Source organism: Triturus cristatus, chromosome 1_2 (assembly GCF_964204655.1).
Source record: "Triturus cristatus chromosome 1_2, aTriCri1.1, whole genome shotgun sequence".
NCBI classification, from domain to species: Eukaryota; Metazoa; Chordata; class Amphibia; order Caudata; family Salamandridae; genus Triturus; species Triturus cristatus.
In genome coordinates, this window is record NC_140580.1 from 381857221 (window position 1) to 381874696 (window position 17476).

At 46.0% G+C, this 17476-nt stretch overlaps 1 protein-coding gene across 2 annotated transcripts in view; it reads left to right on the forward strand.

The window, feature by feature from the left end:
- RET (ret proto-oncogene) overlaps positions 1 to 17476 on the forward strand; it is a 261839-nt gene that overhangs the window by 160922 nt on the left and 83441 nt on the right. For both annotated transcript variants that reach the window (XM_085605146.1, XM_085605137.1), the window contains exons 2-4: positions 344 to 577; positions 8004 to 8291; positions 13134 to 13375. In XM_085605146.1, coding sequence (XP_085461272.1) covers positions 344 to 577; positions 8004 to 8291; positions 13134 to 13375 — 764 coding nt within the window. The remainder of the gene's footprint in view (positions 1 to 343; positions 578 to 8003; positions 8292 to 13133; positions 13376 to 17476) is intronic.

The window sequence follows — 17476 nt, forward strand, 5'->3', positions numbered from 1 at the left end:
GTGTAAAAATTCTAAACTTGCATTACATTTATGTTCACAGTGTGTATGCATGTTCTTTTCAGAAACGTTTGTACAATGGACATACTTAGACACAGTACTCGTCCTCTAAACATAATTTGGACTTCGTGGAGGTCACAATACTTTTTTGTCAAACCAATCCAGTTTTGGACTGTACCACTGAGAACTCTCTCTATACTCACAGCAGAAATAGTTCAAAATCCACACGGCATTCAAAAAAACTATTTGTTATTTTAATTGGTCTCGTTTGGGTAATAACCTCATCAATTACATTTGCTTCCGGTTACATCTACTATAAATTTGCTTTTTATCTTCCCTTTTCCAGTCACCCTGGGCCTTTACATTCCAAGGAGGACGTACTCGGAGAATGTTTACATGGATCAGCCCGCGGGCAGCCCTCTCGTGTACATCCGTGCCCTGCACGAGGTGCCCAGGGAAGAGACACACTTTCATCTGTGCCAGAACCGCTTAATACCCAGCGACCTTCTGCAAATTACAGAACGAACCGGAATCGTCTACCTCAACAGGAGTCTGGATTGGAGAGATTTTTATTCTCTGAGTAAGTGCTGAGCTTCACTCCTGGTCCTAGACTGCCATCTTGTGGCAAGCAGCTGGCAGTGAAGGTAGTTAGGCAATGACTGAGTACGCAGAATCCATTTTTTTGCTGTGATCACTGGAATAAATACTAATTTTTACTTGTCAAGGTTGCCACCTAGTTTACTATATCAGAGGGAGGAGTTGTGATTTAGTGGAAAAGGGCAACGAGCAACACTAACTATAAAAATCCGATGCACAGTGTGATTCTGGGCCAAGCACCCAGAACATATGTTCATATGTTCAACACATGTACATATGGTAAAGTGCTGGACATTGGGCTATATTTCTTTAGTTTATTTACAAAGTGACGAGAAGCAATGGTCATCCAGAGTGTTTGCACTCTCAGAACTACGATAGATCAAATTAGGTAGAATCGTGTTAGGAAGCAATTTAGTTCGAGAAGAGGCATGTTTAAACAATTTGATGAAATTAGGGGGCTTTAACCCTATCCAAGTGACAATGTAAGTTTCATGCAAACATTGAGTCCGAGGTAGTACTCCCTCCCACCCCCATCCCCGGACCATTTATTTCATTGTTTCGTTTTGATTCCCTTACGAGCATTTATTGGCTGGGCACTGGTTACTGACTGGCTAGCATGTATGTTTCCATTCACTGAAAAAGACTGGAAACATTTGGCGTAATAGCCAGAGATGCCGACTTTGGAGCTGGAAAGCTACATTCGAATCTCGTTGTCGGGTAAATGTCCTGTGATTCTGGGTAAATTACTTAGGGCATATTTATCAAAAAGTTATGCAGCGCAGTAAGTCACCTTGCTGCGCTGACCTGTGTGACAGGGAAAGGACAAGAATGCAATGTATTTAACATAATACAGCACATTCCTGGCTTTTCCCAGCGCTGACGTACAATGGTCTATGGAGTAAGGGTGCCTGCATTGCAAGCAGAATTGGTTTTGTGCAGGAAGGGGCACCTTCCCGCACAAAACCAACCCTCCAAGGCATTTTTCTCTTTCTATGTGCGCTGCACACCTCCCCTGGGAAAGCATAGTATTCTCATGCATTCCCAGGTCTACCAGTATTGATGAATCTGAGAATGCTTCAGAATCCATGGATGGATGCTTGGGAACACCCACGCCCTACCCATAGAACGTCTCCCTGGTGCAGAGTAACACAAGGCAGCGATTTGCGCTGCCTTGCGTTACTCCAGATTCATCAAGCCACTCAGGGCCATGCAAGGTGGTCTTACATGGCTTTATAAATCAAACTGAAGGGTTGCATGACTTTTGCACCCTGTTGCATAATGAACAAGCGGTGCAGCCCTATAATAAATATGCCTTTCAATCTCCTCCTGTCTACAAAAAAAAAAAGTGTCATTGAGTAGTGCACCAGTGGTAATGCCCCGGTTTCTTACAGGTAATCTTCATTACTCCGAGTATAGTCTTCCTCGCCACATGATTAACTAAGTGAGCTTCACCTCCACACCAGAACCCTCCGAAGTAAAATTTAGCCTCCCAACCCTTCCCAACATGGCCGGCCCATATCAATCCTTGACCTCTATAAGAGGAGGGCCAGCCCAACCCTCAGCCTGAGAACTACCAAGCAGAAACATGAAGCCGATAGCAACACAGGGAGGGAGGGATGGGAACTCATGTGGCGAGGAAGACTATATTCGGAGTGATGAAGATTGCTGGTAAGTAACCGGGGCATTACCTCCTCGTAAGTCTTCCTCGCCACATGATTAACGAAGTGAGCACATACCAAAGCCAAGCGGCTTAATGGAAAACTCACAAGAAAAGCAACGGACCAGAAAGGGAAGCCAGCGAAACAGGGCAAACCCAAAAACACAGACGAGTGGAAGGAACCACCCAAGAGAGAGGCAACCACGAGCAGGAAGAACCAGCCTGGGACAGAGACACTGGGAGGGTCGAAAACCCGGCCCCCCCCGAGACCCGGAGGTCATTCAGAAGCAAGCCCGAATCAACAACATAAGGCGGACAGAGAAGGCACGGGATGAAACCCTACGGAGCCAAAAGCAACAACAAAACAGGCCCCAGAACAGACAGCAGAAAAGCTGGTCCAAACACACCAAGTCAGGCCAACCGACAGCCAACAGCGATAAGGCAGCAGAAGCCCAGACACAGGAACCGAAGAAACAGAGGGCACCCCCACCACAGTGACACAACATCGAGCCACCGCAGTAAAGAGACGTAGACCAACCGAAACAAAGCCACACTGCCCGGCTGACCACCATCAGCAAGAAAGCCAAACCACCCCAAAACCAACGAATGGAGGGGAAGAAGGAAATAAAATCCACCAGGCCTGGGGGAAACTGAGGACAGAAGTGGAGGAACCAGACAGAAACAACCCAGACAGGCAGAAACCGCAAGAACAGAATGAGGAACCCAGAACCCCAACCGAACAACAAAAAAGAAGGGTACCAAAGCCCAACCAGCAAGGAGAGAACCGGCGAGTCACGGACCCTGGTCGCACAAAGGGCCCCCCGGAAGGGAGCGCGACACCAATGAGTGAATTCAGGCAGGCACAAGGCGAAACTGACCCAGGAGGTCAAAGCAAATGACACCAAAGCAACCCTGCGGAAGGGACCAGGACCAAGGCAAAGTCACCAGAAAAAAACGTGAACGCCCACCAGGGACCACCACTCACCAGAAAGCAGAACGAACCCGGAAGGAAGGGGAACGCAGCACGAATGGGTGAGACAGCCCCATGCAGGGGCCAAGCAAACCGGCCCGCGACGTTCCATAAGTAGAAAATGAGCCGCCGAAGCGAGTACCCAGAAGGGCAATCATACAACCACCAACCAGACCGGACCCAGCCGAAAAACAGAGAGCCGACAGGAACAGGAGCGTATGTGGAGGGAAGGCCATAGGCAGAAACACACCAAAGGCAAGCAGGACAGAAGAGCCGGGTGAAAAGATCCCCTGCAAAGTCAACACCGCCAGAAGAAAGCCCGAGCCAGCAGGTCCCAGCACCCCAAAACCAGGGACAAAGAAGAAGAGGAGACAAAATCCGCACAGGAAGCACAGGGTCCCACCCGGGGAAGAAGAACCGGGAAATCCTCGCACTCCCGGAAAAAGAAAGGCACCGCCTGAACAAAACCCACCATGGGAAATTAGAAAACAGCGGTAGGACACACACCCCCGTCCTGTGCGAGCATGTGTCCCCAGAAGCACAATACGGACCATAGAGCAACAGCTCACAGGCCCAACACCCGCAGCAGCAGAAATTAAGGGAGAAGCACCCAGGCGAGCACCACCAACAGGTCAAATGCCCCGTCCAGGCCAAACAAGCCCAGACCCACGTAAGGAAAGGGAACAAAGGAAGGCACAAAGCCGGGAGCCCGGACAAGAAGGCAAACAGAGCCAACACTGGGGAGTAAAACCAGAACAAGAGTGACCCAGACAAGGACAGCACAACCGTGCCAAAAAGCCAAGGGGGAAAACCCCAGAATAGCAACAAGAAGCCCCTGCAAGGCAGGGGCAAACCCCAGACGAGCCTAGGAACAGCCAACAGAATTCAGACGAGAAACCCGCCATCAGGTGTACCAACCGACCCAGTACAGACCGGGAACCCAAGCACGCCCCACAGGATGGCAAAGGCCGCCAACACCCGGGAGGGGGAAACCAGAACAAAAAGACCACTGGCCGCATAGAAGACAGGGTGGGAAGGGAACCACCGGGGCAAGAGAAGGGACACCAATGGGAACAGGCGAAGCTGGTAACGAACCGGAACCAAGGAAGGCCCAAAGGCCCAGAGACCAACTTGACGGGGAGGATCCCCAACAGACAGACCGAAACACACCCCGAGGAAGGTCCCAAACAAGGTAGACAACCCCAACACGGACAGCTGGGGAGCCACACGAAACCAGTTGACAAAACGCACACCCCTGCAGAGGCGTGTGCCAAACCCCTGGCCCGACCAAGCCGGCACCACCCAAAGGTAGTAGAGCACCAAAGAGCCACAGCAATACGGACACGAGCAGGGGAGCCTAACAACCGACAACCGGCGACGACTGGAGCAGCCTGGCAGTGGGCAGGACCCAAGGAACCGATACTGAGGCCACCCAGGATGGAAGGAGAGGCAACAGACGGCCCCCAACAGAGCCCCAACGCCCAGGATCCGAGAAGTATGACATGGACAGGAGGTGTAGCAGCTGCCTGTCGAGCCAGGAGAAGAAGGGGCGTCATGGATGTGGCTCCGAACAGGAATAAAAGGCAAGCCCCCCAGGAGCAGAAGCAAAAGCCTGCATGGAGACCACAGAAGCAGGCCAGAGAAGGACGGACAGGAGCCAACAGCAGCCCGCCCCCATCAGACAAGCAGCATCCAACAGCCCCCGGAATTCCCAGGAGGACGCCCAACCAGACCAGACACCGCACCACAATGGCGAGCAGGCGGGAACAGGAGCCCACAGGATGGAAGGACTGCAGGCTCAAAGCCCGGAAGGGACGAAAAAGACAGGGACAAACACAGCAAACATAATGAAGCCATGGCCCTGTGATATACCCCGCAACCCCCTGGGGAACGAGGCAGGGGAGAAACAGTAAATCAGGACATGAACACACAACCCACAGGGCAAATGGCCAAAACCTAGTCCAGCACGTATCGAGATGGCAAAATGTACAGGGCTGCCATATAAGCACGTAACATTACCCCATGGAACCCTTCACGGTAACCCAAGACAAAAGACAACAGGAGAAACAGCTGGGAGGACCGATGCCGAGACCTGCAGTGTACATGACAGTGTCTGCATAGCTCCGTGATGTCGCCCAAAAAAAAGCAACAATCCGCAATGCACAACAGTCAGAAAAGACCAGCAGGAAATAAGCACAAAGAATTATGCCACAAAGAAGAATGAAGCGGACCACCCAGAATCACAGGATGTCGAGCGCCGTTGCCGAGACTTGAGCCAGGATCCCCCAACCACCAGGGCGACCACTCTAGTCTTAAGGCCACCTCCTCACAACTCCCCATAGACCCACTGCATTTAGAAGCAGGTCCTGTAACACTAGTGAAAATGGGGGAAACCAAGCACTCAGATTGTAAAAGGCACCACAATCAACAAACGAAAGCAGTCAGGTAAACACAGACCCACCGTGCAACAGGCGTCTGAAACCTCACTCAGGAATATTACAATATAGAAAAACAGAAATATTACACACACTCAGAGTACAAACGAAGAGCCAGAGTGTGAAATGAGACAGCAGCAGAAAAGCCGAGCAGAAACGAGAGCTTAGACCAACACTTGCTTACTAGTCCAGACCCCTGAAACCAAGGAGGACAGCGTTGCTGCCCGAGAATAACAAGGCGCGGATGCGTGTGCCAGACACCTCAAATAACCTCTACACAACGTAAGCTACGTGTAGAAGGGTGATCAAAACATAACACCCAATGTAAGTAAAAATAACCAGAAAGAGTCCCACCAAGGGCCGGGCCACGCCAAGGACACCATGAAGGTACACACTGCACGCCCATGGCCTGAGGAACGGGTGAGTAAATGCGGCCATACCAGGGACAGGTATCAACTGAGGCAACAGCCGCAGCGCGCGGCTCCAGGACGGAAGCAGCTGCGCACGGCCCCTGCCAACTCATGCGCACACCCTGGGGAAAGCTGCCTGAATCCAACTTGCCCGAAAAGACAACCCAAAATACACTGCCCATACGGACGAGGCAACAGCATGACAACACCGTTAGACATGAAAAGTGTCAGAAAGAATCCCACCATTGACTGTAGCCACCCGAAGGACACAACCAAATCTGCACGCTGTTAGTCTGAGGAACGGGTCAGTGTGGCTACTACCGGGACAGGGTACCTCTGAGGATATGGGAGCAGTGTGCGACTCCTGGCTGCATGGAGCTGCGCGGGGCACCCGGCAGTGCGCGCACCTACTCCGCCCAGGAGAGGGTGACGCACGGAAGTGAACCTTGGCCGCAGCATCCCCGAACAGCAAGCAGCCTAACGTGGCATGGCCTAACGAGCCGCAACATAACCAGGACCTGCACATACCGCAACATGATACAGGCCAAAGGAGCAGCCAGTGAAGAGCCGGGCGTGGCAAGCAAGCACACTCCTGGTGTCTCCTGTCCCCCTGAATAGCCAAAAAGTGGGAAGCGGTGCCACCCCTGGAGGCAGGGCCAGAATCACCACGACCCCAGCAAATCAGCACCCCCAAACCAGAACCCAGTAAGTAGAAGAAAGGGGGGGTAGGGGCGGATGTGAGCCCAGCGAGACCCAGGAGCAGCAAGGAGAAACCCGGGTCAAGCCAGAGGAGACCAAACAGGTGAGCCTGCTAGTGCAGGGCCGCACAAACTCCCAGAGCCCGCCAGCAACCGAGCCCGCTAGAGCAGAGCAGAAACCAAGGGGTCAGAGTGAGGGCCAAGAACCACAAGGCGGGGAAAACCCAGAGCAGGAGCCCGCTGGAGCAGGGCCTCGTCCCCCAGGCCATGGGACCTTGTAGAACAGGACCTGGCCCCAACTTACCTGAAACACGCTCTGGAAAAAAAACCGGCTGAGGGTTGGGCCGACCACCCTCTTATAGAGGTCAAGGGTAATATGGGTTGGCCATGTTGGGAAGGGATGGGAGGCATGGGAGGCTAACTTTTGTTTTGGAGGGTTCTGGTGTGGAGCTGAAGCTCACTTTGTTAATCATGTGGCGAGGAAGACTTACGAGGCGGTAATAAGCTCTATATAGATTCAATTGCAGTGCAAAGTTAAACGCCTTTTGAACAAGTGAGAATGAATTCTGCAAATTACATTATTATAGTTTAGTCTAAAACATATCATTGGTCATAGTCTACCATCTTGTGGCCATAATCAGTACTGCAGCAATGTGCTTTGTTTTGTCAGTCTAAAAACACGTTCTTAAACTATTACTAAGGGGGTAACGACTATTTAGAAAACTAAATAGCATTAACAAGTTTATAATATCTGCTTGATTCGTAGGAGTAGCTCATGTACAGCATAGTAGTGTGGATGATTGGTGAACTCATTTGAAGCACTGGTTTGCACCAAATAAAAGGCAGCATGAATTTGGAGCAAATAAACAAACTGATCATCCTGTTGTCTAGTATATCGCTTCATTGGTTAGAAATAAAACCACATTTTGTTAAGCTCCAAACTTCTAATTAAAATTCAAATTACAACGTTTTTATTTGTGCCTTAAATAAAATATTTAATTATTTGCTATTTGGTTTGATGTATCCTTGTTTCTGCATTTTTGTGTATTGCTTTGCAATTCAAATCCTAGAAAAAGTATAGGTCGGGCCATTCACCTATCTTCCAGTAGTGATTCCGCGAAGATCTGCAGAAGTCAAAATGTTCGGAAACGCTATTATTATCGCATTGTGCCCAATCTCATTTAACACATTGCTGCCATTTTAAAAATAAAAATAAATTACATGTACTCCCCTCCGCAGCACCTGGAAGTTCAACCATGATGATAAAATTCAAAGTGATCGTCCTGCCAAGGCCTTTCCAGGAGAAGGACTGCAATCTGGAACCCTCGGCCACGGTGTCCCTCACCATCAAGAATGCCACGATGCCCCCCTGCAGCTCTCTGATCCCGGAAGACCTCTGCTTCACCAAGACAGACCTCTCCTTCACCATCAAGGAGAACCGGCCGCCCACCACCTTCCACAGATTCGATCTGCTGCCCATACAGGAGCAGTGTCAGAATGTCAGTCTGTCCTACAGGCTTTCGATAAGTAGGCAACCTCTTTACAGATCCATTTTTAATGTATGTGTTCGTGTAATGTAATGGTGTACCTGGTGTGTTTTGTTACCATGTCCTATGCTGTATTCTGTTGCATTTTTTTTTAAAGGTAGAGCTCATTTAACTTCACAGGACAAGCTGACGTGCTACGATAATGGCACTGTGAATCCGTGATTTCGTTTTCGATTTATTATTTAGTTTTGTCTGTTGTAATAAAATTATTATCGAGAAAGCCAGCTAGGACAAAAATGTTTAGGACACATATAGAAAATCTATTTTGGAAGTAGAAAAGTTAAATGAAGAGAGGGGTTGTGGTCTAGTATAGTCATGGCCACTGGGAATATGTGGCAAGGGAAAACAAAATTATGCTTAGAGTTCACTAGATTATTCTGCGGGAAAAGTCAAATTATGCTGAACAAGGCAGAACATTTGTGCAGTATCTTTTTGCTATTGTGTAGAAAATGTATTAGAATTGCATAAGCAAAGTTCTCATCGCCTTTGCAATAGTTTAACTCCTGAATGCAACAATCAGTCACTGAAAGACGACCAATTAATCTTTGCAAAGGATCTGCCAGTTAGAAGCACAAAGTGTAGCTCTTTCAATAACTTTTGATCTATTTGACCTAAAAAAAAACTGTTTTGCAGTCTGCATATTCTGCAACAAATGTGAATTATACGGCAATATATATTATGAGGAAAGCACGGCAGCTGCAGAATCAGACCTATCCAGTGGCCCTACGGAAAGACTGGAGAGCCCATTGGCAGAAGATGAATCCAGATTACTCAGCATAGTAGAAATGACCTTGTAGGCAGGGCCACTGGGATTATGTTGTGCTGTTTCAGAAATGCTTGTGGATTTGCTGCAGTCACCATACAGTCCATAATCTGCTGCATAATTTCCAGATTTTAACAAAAAAGATTATTTCTACCTGAAATGGATCAAAAGTTACTAAAGATGTAGCAACACTTGTTTCCATGCAGTGTACACCTTTGCTGATACAGTGTTAACCAGCATAAACATTAAAAAATAATAGCGTAATAATATCTTTACACCATATTATTTGTCTTTTCTTGCTGCATAATTTAGAAATCCCTGCACATTATGTGGTCCTCCACTTTCGCATAATTCCAGTGGCCCTTTGTATAGGGAGACGTTGTTAATCCTCTACTGGCCAAATCCTTTAGAAAAGTAATGGGAGGGGACTAATGACGTTCTAAGGTGTTAAATAACACTATGTGAAATTAGTCTCCCAGGAGATAGAGCTTAGAGTGTGGCTGGCTAGCAGGAGTGTGATGACTGGGGCATATACACACACCTTGAAAACACATGCATTTATATAAGGATTCCTTTGGTGAAAAAATCCTCACCAAACACAGTGCAATTGTATTTTTTTTTTTTTTTGTGATCATCAAAAAATTCCAGGGAACACCCTTGGTCTCCTGTGGGTGCCTTCTTAGCAGATGTCTTCAGATCTAAGCCACGTTTTGCAGGAGATTGTCTAAGGGCCAGATTTAAATCTTGGCCAGTGGGTTACTCCGTCACAACGGTGAAGGATATCCCATCTGTCAAAATATAAATCCCATATGATATAATGAAATTTACATTTCAGCAAATTGGATATCCATCACTGTTGTGACGGAGTAACCCATCCGCCAAGATCTAAATCAGGCCCTACGTTTTTTAGATTTTTGTCTAGAAAATCTGCACTGGCTGCATCCAAATTAATCCAGGTTAGTCCAGAGCCTGGTGGGGATTGGAAAGCCTGGTCGACTGGTGTTTCTGGTTCTTGTGTAGCGAATCTAATATTGTTTTGCAACTTCCAAGAACTTTTCACATAACATATATATCACCTGGTCATTTGGTCCACAGAGATTGGACTTTTTCAGATATTTTGTAATTAATTTCAAATGCAGTGCTTCTAACCTCTGGGCACTATGACAGAATATGCCAGATAAGCTTTGGAGGTGGCCACATTGATAGACTTCTGTTTCTTTGGCTTTTGCCCTGGCTTCAGCTTGTTATGGTCGATTTGGTGAATCTGAGGTTTAGCAAAATAAGAATTTTTTCAAACTCAAACCTTTTACTATTTCTTTCCAAGGATGGCGGATCATGCCATCCAGTGTGGCCTCCAATGTCTGAACGCTTTGGGCTAAATACGCCTTATTTAGACTTTGGGTCTCATTACAAGGAGGCCGTTAATTCTGATGCATCTGGTAGGAGGAGTTACCCACTGTACTGCCTGGGAATTACAAGGATCAGGGGAGACTACAGCTCACAAGTCGTTCAAATGCACATTTCATCTGCTAAAAGCTCGAATAATGTTCAGGAAGAAAAAAAGTCCTTCAAAATAGGAATAACATGAAATAATATCACACATATTCCTACTTGGTAATTCCCCTTCCTCTTGGAAAATCGCGGATTAAATGGAATATTTCACAAGTACCTATTTAAGACCTATGGCTTTATAACAAATTGTTCTGAACATTGTGTTCCAAAGTGCACTATTTGCCCCATTTATAGCTCAAGTGCTTTTTAGGGGTGGAATCCCACTGAAACCAAATAGAGGAACTCCGTCTATCTCGCTATTATAAATTTGAAGCAGTTATATATTTCCCTTCACTTAAAAAAATTAGCAGCCACCACTAATTAGATCTGGGAATTAATTACATTAGCCATTAGGCAGGAGTGTTGCTTTGGAGTGGAATCAGGACCAGCTTTAGGGCAGTGCGACTGGTGCGACCACTTTGGGTGCTGACTTCGTGTGAGGGGCGTCTTGTTTGCAAGTATATTATGGTTTGAAAAGCACCTTCTGCCATGTTCCCGACCTACAGCAATATTCAGGCAACAATACAAATGTCAAGATAGCTTCAGTGATTAAAGTTCTTTCTTGAGAGAGATGGTAGGTTTGTCTAGTGGAAGTTTTGACTCATGGTAAGGTAGCACAGTGGGTTAATATGCCTGCTGGCAAGAAGCGCACAAATCATCCCAGAGGGGATCTCTTGGTGCTTGAGCGGCCCGCACAGGTCACAGTTTTATGACAATAATAAAGATGAAACAACCATGTTTTCAGAGATTTCTTTTAATGGAGGTAGGTCTGAACAAGAACGTAGCTCCTACACCTTGTACTCATCTGTCTTAAGTAACATTTCCTATACACTGATTTACACACCTATGATTGATTGTCAGTGTAGTCTGTGTGATATCTATTGCACTAAAGCTAATTAAATTCATCTGAGAGAGAGTGGTTATAGAGACTTGAGGGACACTGTTAAAGGGTGGTAGTGAGGGAATCTGTGCCAGAGGTGGTCAATGGGGGGGTGCCAACAAACATTGTTGCACTGGGCACCACCAGCGCTAAAGCCGGCCCTGAGTGGAATCCACTTTAGAATATCCAAGAGACATCACTTTACATTTTTCAAGCATGGATGTTACATGCAGAGACACGCTCTTTGTAATCATTGACAGGTAGGTGGTAGTGCAAAAGCAGACGCAGATGACTTATGCCCGTTTTTGCTCTAATGGCAATTGAGAACTGAACGCCAATTATACACACTTAAAATTTGCACGTGCACTGTTAGCTTGTGACAAGTGAGAATAAAATGTGGGACAAATGCAAAAAGTAATCTACAAAAATTGGTGCACCATGCATTTCTCACCACTTTTATTTCCACGTCATTGGCCGGAGGAATTTTCCATGCCATATTTGTGTTATTCAAACAAGTAACTGCTGTTTTTGCTTTAGTTGTCAAAGTACACTTTTATGAAGGTGAGTGTCAGCAGTTTCGCACTAACATTCAGATCAAAGTTTCACTCCCGAGGCTACACAATTTCTGAGCGACATGTTGCAGCGTGCAGCCGAGATCAGGCCTGAATGAACACCTCAATAGTTGGCTTGGTTTTGCTCCCATGCTGTAAAATAAAAAGGAATTGTTGAGTCAAGGGGTGTAAGACAATACTGTACACAACTTTTTCTATAAATTAAGCATGCCCAATTCTTATTACCTGAATCGAGCCATGGACAACTTTTGCCTTGTGCTTGCTAAGGTCACTTTTTTGGTGGATTCATAAGCTTTGACCTGAGCAGAATTAATTGACGCTGACTCTTGACAAGGTTTGGGAGATGATTATGCGGTCATGCGCTGGATCATGGTGAGATCTGGAATGGCTGGTTGCCACTGGTGAATGAAAGTAGATCTCAGTTTTTGTGCAAACCAGGATTCCTAGAAGTTTGAGTATGACTTCAAGAAGAAGGTCAGGTTGTGGGTAAGATAGGCATTTTACTGACTCTGACACAGTTTGAGATATTAATTTCTGCCCTTTATTCTGGGGAGGGGACACCGGATTCAGTAAAACAAGACTGCTTCCAGGTTGTGAGCCACTGGGCTCCTCAAACACATCACTTGTCCTCTCTGACTTTCACAGTGATCTATGACAGCCTTTTATCCAGCCACACTGCCTTACCACTGCATGATATGGACTATGACTATTGCCGATGGACTTTCTATTGTGAAATTCACTTGGGCACTGTGACCATTTCCCACAATGCCTTTCCAGGTCATCTGTCTCATTTGCTGTGATTAGTGTCCAGAACCATTGCTATTGGAGATATGAAATCTTAGCATATTTTGTGATTGCGAAAGCTGTGCAAGAAGGTGAATGCAGTCTTTAGTTTTTCATAAAATCATGACCATTGGTTGTGATGTTGCTATAGTTCCTCTTTAGTGTGCCGAGCAGTCCCCACAAATCCACACTGGGTGACATCAATTAAACAAATATAATGCATTGGTGCCCTGAAAACTGTTTTCTGTCTCACCTGGTTCTATTGATTTTCAGACGAAGGATTCCCATTTGCCTTCAATGAGGAGTCCTCGGAGGTCAGAGTATCGCGGATTCTGGACCGGGAGCAGAGAGAAGTCTATGAGATGATGGTGCAGTGCACGGTGCAAGAGGGTTCCAGAGAGACTGAGGTGGTTGCGCCCTTCCTGGTCAGTGTATATGATGAGGACGACACCCCACCCTTCCTCCTCAATGGCACTGACACAGCAGAGGCCGTGGTGGAGTTCAAGCGGAAAGAGGTACCCGTTACTCGTTGATCTGTGGTAAAAGTTGTTCAAGAGGGATAATGCATGTGTTGCAGGAAACTGTGTCCACCCAGAAGGCCACAGTTTAGAAATCTGGTGGTTGCTGATTCAGTATGTGGTACCAGAATATTTTGTCAGAATATTGCCTGACAATAAATGTACATAGATATTGTGACCTAAATATCAGTTATGGCTGTTGTTGGGGCAAAGTGGCAGGGGGAGGAGGGGACAAAACAGAAAACAAAAAAACAAATAACTTAACTTAATCTTGTCGCATCGCCACTCTTCTGGCTCCACTGCAGGCACAGGCTCCCAGACTACTCGGCCGCCAATCCTGATGCTGCTCTCACAGCATGAAAGCTGCCCTAGGATTGGCCTGGGCACCTTCAATGTGCGCTCCCAGTTAGACTGGGCGCCTGTGCCTGCTGCCTCAAACCCTGCAACGCAGCTCGGGTTGGAGGCAGCTTCAGGGCACATGATGGTTTGACCATCCTGTGCCAGCCGGCTAAACCATCATGTGCACAGACAGCAGTGCGCCTACCACTCCCCTCATGCCTTTCATCCCTATGCCCCCACCCCCTGTATTGTATGGAGAAAAATAAAATGATAATAAACATGCTTTATTATCGGTTTATTTTCTAAGTGTTGCAGCTGCTGGCAGGCGGGACAAAGCTCTTCCACCACAGCGGAGAAGCCACTGCAGCTAAATATCCTAAAAATCTATACAAACAGGGCAGTACTTTTGTAAATTATATTTAAGACAAAATATTCTTGGCTAGATGAAATTTGTATAATTGGCAATACAAAATCACGAGGCAACATACTAGTCAGATACTAATAAACTCTGACCTAAAATAGAAACCTGATGAAAGAACAGCTTAATGTACCAAACAGTTATAGAAATATATCTAATTTTATCATTTATACAAAATATTTAAAAAGGTGGCAAAGTTTAATCGAACATTCTTAAACATTATAACAGCAACAGATGAATGTGTCACTGGCTATACCCCAGGACTGAATACCTATGGGTGACTTTACGCTTTTGAAGTTGTCTTACAAGCCTAGACACAAATTGCTATACATCACAATAATCATTACAGTGAGATAGATATCACAAAACATGAAAACAATACAGACGCACAGATGTTTTGCAACACAAAAGCAAAAAAATATGTATATAAAAATGCATTCAGATATAAAACATGTGAAGCTGATTCTTGGAGGTATCAACGCGCGTTCAGGCGAGCGTGCCTCATTTGTCAGGAAACCACGTTAAAAGTATTATCAAGACTGAAAGAGATGGGAAGTAGATTGCTTCCTATAGTTACCTCTAGGACATATAGTTGTCCAAGGGAGTGCTGAAATTATACCAGGGTACGTGATAATGTGGGGTCAAGTCCGCAAATCTTGGGAAAGTTCCTGCGCATTAAAACTATGGCTAGCATATAATCTCAAAATAATCAAATCAACAAAAGAGAGTGCCTTGAGTTTTTTGATAGAGCACAACTGTAGAATCCAACTAGGTTTCTTAATAAAGCCCTCACTCACCATCTTGGTTGGTGACATGCTTCTTCATCGGGCCTCACCGGGTGAGGCCGAATGCCACCCCGTTGTGCTTCGACGCCAGAATTACTGCGGAGCTGGTAGTATGTGTGTGGTGAGTAGTGAAAGTGATTGTTAAAAATGTCTTGTTTGTGTCAAAAAATAAACTTTATTAAAAGCCAAATAGACCTGTATAAAAACAGAGTGTAGGACGTAAAAGCTGAATAGATTGTTCAGCAAAGTCCCTTATGATATGGTCAACATGTTTCTGCCTATGTGTTATGTTTAAACAGGCATTCGTGAGGACCAAAGAAGGCGTGAGAACCTCGGCGGTATGGGCGCGCTAAGGCCCACCCTAACCAGAGGTTGTAAGTGTGAAAAACTTTTGAGGGATCATATAGGTGCCAAGCGGGTGCTTAGCTGAGAGGGCGGTGTGCCATTGTAGCTTCCACCCCCCTCCCGAGACCCATGGTGTAGATTTTGACCTCACCCCATAATAAACTCGGTTCCTCTCCAATGCAGGAGACACCACAATGATATGAATTTTATATTTTTCACACTTACAACCTCTGGTTAGGGTGGGCCTTAGCGCGCCCATACCGCCAAGGTTCTCACGCCTTCTTTGGTCAGTCAGAAACATGTTGACCACATCATAAGGGACTTGGCTGAACAATCTATTCAGCTTTTACGTCCTACACTCTGTTTTTATACATGTCTGTTTGGCTTTTAATAAAGTTTATTTTTTGACACAAACAAGACATTTTTAACAATCACTTTCACTATTTACCACACACACACTACCAGCTCCGCAGTAATTCTGGCGTCGAAGCACACTGGGGTAGCATTCGGCCTCTCCCGGTGGGGCCCGATGATGAAGCATGTCACCAACCAGGTTGGTGAGTGGGGGCTTTATTAAGAAACCTAGTTGGATTCTACAGTTGGGCTCTATCAAAAAACTCAAGGCACTCTCTTTCGTTGATTTGATTATATTTACCTTGGGGGACTAAGAGTGGCCCTTACCTTTTGTTCTTCCCTCACTCTCTTGTTGTTTTCAGCGTAGCATATAATCTCACCATCTGCCTCAAATCAGGCCTTTTCTACTCCGTCACAAGTGGATTAAACAAATACTAGGGCACGCAGTCGTCATGCCAGGATGTACTGGCAGAAAGTTATCGTCGTGGAGCCAAGGCAGATACCTGTCCTTGGTCATGCACGTAACGGTCGGAAAATAATTCAAACGAAGAGGAAATTTGTATATACAGTATTCTGACATACAGCTGGAGTCATTCTTTCTACGAAGGTCCATAAAATGAACTGTGGCGAAAAAATGACATATATATGCACATTCTGGGGTTTACATGCACAAACCCCATTAGATGTATCCTTCAAACAAAGATACACTGATAGCAATAGAGGCAATACAGATTCTAGCCTGTTGGATAATGGACCGAATGTACAGTGTTACATTTGGAAAGCAGTTTTAGGCAAACTAATAGAACACAGGCATGTATTTCATCTGCAGAATGACAGAAGCCTCATTGACTACCCATGTTTTTTTCCTCCCCTACCAGACTGCAATGGATTCCACAACTGGTAATCATAACACACTGAAACACAGTAACTGTTGCCTCAGATGTGGTTCCACATGAGCACAAAAAGAGGGTAGTGGGTTCAACATTCCATTTTGAATACAAAGTGTCCAGCTTTTCTTACAGATTCACAAATCAGGTCTGCCTTGGTTGTGCTCTTTTCATCTCAAAAACACCCCCACTTTAAACCAAACTCTTATGACGCCAAGCAAGCAAACCAAGTCATCACAACCCTGCTAAGAAGAGCTTGCTTGTCTCTTCCATCCAAGCATCTATCCATTCATATTTTCATCATTCCATCCTCCCACTGATAATCACGATTTCACCTTTATGTTCTCTCTTCCTTCCAGTCTTTCATCCAACATTCAGTCTGTCACCTTTCCATCCATCCCTCCATCCACCCATCCATATCCAACCCCATCCATCTATCTTCAAATCTAACCATTGAACATATCCATCCTTTTACTCAGTCATCCATCCTTTCACTTATCCATTCCCCCTTTCATCCATTCATCCATCCTTTCATTCATCCATCCATCCTTTCACTCAACCATTCCACCCCTTTACACATCCATCCATCCCTTCACTCCATTCATATATAAATCCTCCCTTTCACTCATCCATTGATCCACCCTTTCACTCAGCCATCCATCCTTTCACTCATCCATACACCCTTTGACCCACCCATCCACTCATCCATTCGTTTACCCCTTCACTCATTCATCCTTTCACTCACTCAGCCATCCACCCTTTCACTCATTCATCCTTCCATTTACCCTTTCACTCATCCATCTATCCCCCATTCATCCAGCCAGCCATTTACCCTTCCTTTCACTCATCCATCCATTCTTTCACTCATCCACCCTTACATCCACCCATTCACTCATCCATACATTCACTCATACATCCATCCTTTCACTTAGTCCATTCATCCACCCATTGATACTTCCATTTACCTTTT